The sequence below is a fragment of the Pterocles gutturalis genome, unplaced genomic scaffold, assembly GCF_000699245.1.
Source record: "Pterocles gutturalis isolate BGI_N339 unplaced genomic scaffold, ASM69924v1 scaffold40906, whole genome shotgun sequence".
In the NCBI taxonomy this organism is placed as follows: Eukaryota; Metazoa; Chordata; class Aves; order Pterocliformes; family Pteroclidae; genus Pterocles; species Pterocles gutturalis.
In genome coordinates this window covers 1-2,163 of record NW_010106947.1, presented here as the reverse complement: position 1 = coordinate 2,163, position 2,163 = coordinate 1, and the positions used below count along the sequence as shown (strand labels likewise).

The 2,163-nt window shown below is 48.0% G+C and overlaps 1 protein-coding gene across 1 annotated transcript in view; it reads right to left on the bottom strand.

Moving 5' to 3' along the window:
* Positions 1–1,707, bottom strand: part of GUCY1A2 (guanylate cyclase 1, soluble, alpha 2) — a gene marked incomplete at its 3' end in the record, with an annotated part of 20,604 nt that extends 18,897 nt beyond the window's left edge. Inside the window, exon 1 of the mRNA XM_010087938.1 lies at positions 1,555–1,707. Within this exon, the coding sequence (XP_010086240.1) occupies positions 1,555–1,707 (153 nt within the window). The remainder of the gene's footprint in view (positions 1–1,554) is intronic.
* Positions 1,708–2,163: the final 456 nt, after the last annotated feature.

Sequence of the window (2,163 nt, the reverse complement as noted above, 5' to 3'; positions counted from 1 at the left end):
GTATACCAGGCTACACTAGGTTCGTGAAATTGTAAAAATTTTAATACCAAACTATAAGAATGTGTTCACCCTTTTGAACAAGATACCCACAAAGCTGTGTCTTCTTAAAAGCTGAACAGACACAGCTCCCACAGCACCTCCTCAGATGTCATGCGCTCCATCCCTTGACCATCCTGGTAGTCCTCTGCTGGCTCCAATATCATTCCCTGAGGGATATGCAGAGGTAACTGGTTGCTAACTCAGCTTTGTGACTCTGACGGCCACCTTTTGAGCCCTAAAGTCCAGTCAGGATTCCACCCACCTTATCATCCATTTTAGCAGTCTATATCTCACCAGTGTGGCTCTAATGACACTATGGGAGACAATGCCAAAGAGTTCCCTAAAGTCAAGGTAGACAACATCCTTTCATCCATTGAGCCAGCTATCTCATTATAGAAGTCAATCAGTTGGTCAGGCATAACTCATCCTTGGTAAATGGCATAAAAGCACGTAAAGGGTGTTAAAGGGAATAAAGGGGTAAAATTTGGCCTGGCTGTTCCCAATCGCCATCTTGTTATCCTTTTCATGCTAAGAGAAGTTCCAAAAGGATTTGCTCCATAACCTTCCCAAGGACTGAGGTCAGGCTGATTTGTCTGCAGTTCCCTGGATCCTTCTTGTCCTTCTTGATGCTGGGTGTGATGTTGCCTTTTTCTAGTCATCAAGTACCTCCCCTGATCGGCACGACTGGGAGGCTTTCCTATCTCCATCCCTGCATGCTCAGGTAATGCCTCAATAACCCCTCAGGGCATCCCATGCCTGTTTCCAATTTCTACAGAGATCTGTTTTTTTGCATTTGAGCTCTGTGCTGAGGTTCCTGTTCATCCACAGTCTCCTTCTTCCATGCTTGCTGGACTTTCTGCACATCACAACAAACTGTTCTTGTGCTCTGAGGAAGATGTCAAAGGGTCCACAAAGATCAACCATCTTCTTGTGCCCCTTTACCCTGCAGGTTAGTTAACAATTGGACCCTGCTAAGAAGATCTATGAAGATACCAAAATCTGCCCTCCTGAAGTAAGAGGTCTGCTTACTTGCTGTTCCTCCTTCTCTGAGTGTTTTGAACTTCAGCATCTCATAATCACTGTAGCCAGGGCTGCCCTCAACCATCATACCTTCAGCCAGTTTTTCCTTGTTTGTGAGTAACAGCTCCAGCAGAGTATCCCCCATTGTCAGCTCATTGATCCCCACCATTAAGAAATTGTCTTCAGCACACTTCAAAAATCTCCTGCATTGCTTGTGCTCAGACCTATTGCCTTTCTAGTGGATTTTGGATTGGCTGAAGTTCCCCGTGAGTACCAGGGCCTGCCATTTTGAAGCTTCCTTCAGCTTTCTAAAGGCTTCCTCTGCTTTCACTTCTTGACCAGACAGCATGTATTAGAGGTACCACCACACCACCTCTGCTCCTCTGTCCTCTGCTCCTGATCCCCCCACTCTGGACGAACTTGCTCTGTCCAAAAGGAACTTTCCACACACTGCTGCCACCTCTTTGCACAGAGACGGCAGCTCCTGCTCCTCACCTTCCCAGCCTGTCCTGCCTGTAGAGTCTGTGTCCATCTCCTGCAGTACTCCCATCCTGAGAGCCATTCCACACAAGGATGTGTGCAATCCCACATGAGGTCCAAGCTCAGTGGCAGCATGGAGATGTCTGATGCCAACTCATTGTTCCCCATGCTGCCTGCATTTGGGCACAGGCACATGAGATGGGCTCTAGGAGATTCTTGGAGTGCGTGGAAGATAACTTCCTGACACAGCTGGTAAGCGAGCCTACCAGGGGAAGAGTCTCGCTTGACTGTTCACAAACAGAGAAGGACTGGTGGAAGATGTGGTGGTTGGAGGCCGTGGTGGGTTTAGCAACCATGAAATAATAGAGTTCTCGATCCTTGGTGAAGTAAAGAGAGGGGCCAGCAAAACCACTAACATGGACTTCTGAAGGGTAGACTTTAGGCTGTTTAGGACGCTGACTGGGAGAGTCCCTTGGGAGACTGTCCTGAAGGGTAAGGGGGCCCAGGAAGGCTGGACATTCCTCAAGAGGGTGGTTTTAAAAGCACAGGAACAGGCTGTCCCCATCCATAGAACGAGAAAGTGGCAGAGAAGAAAACCAGACTGGCTAAACAGAGAGCTTTTCC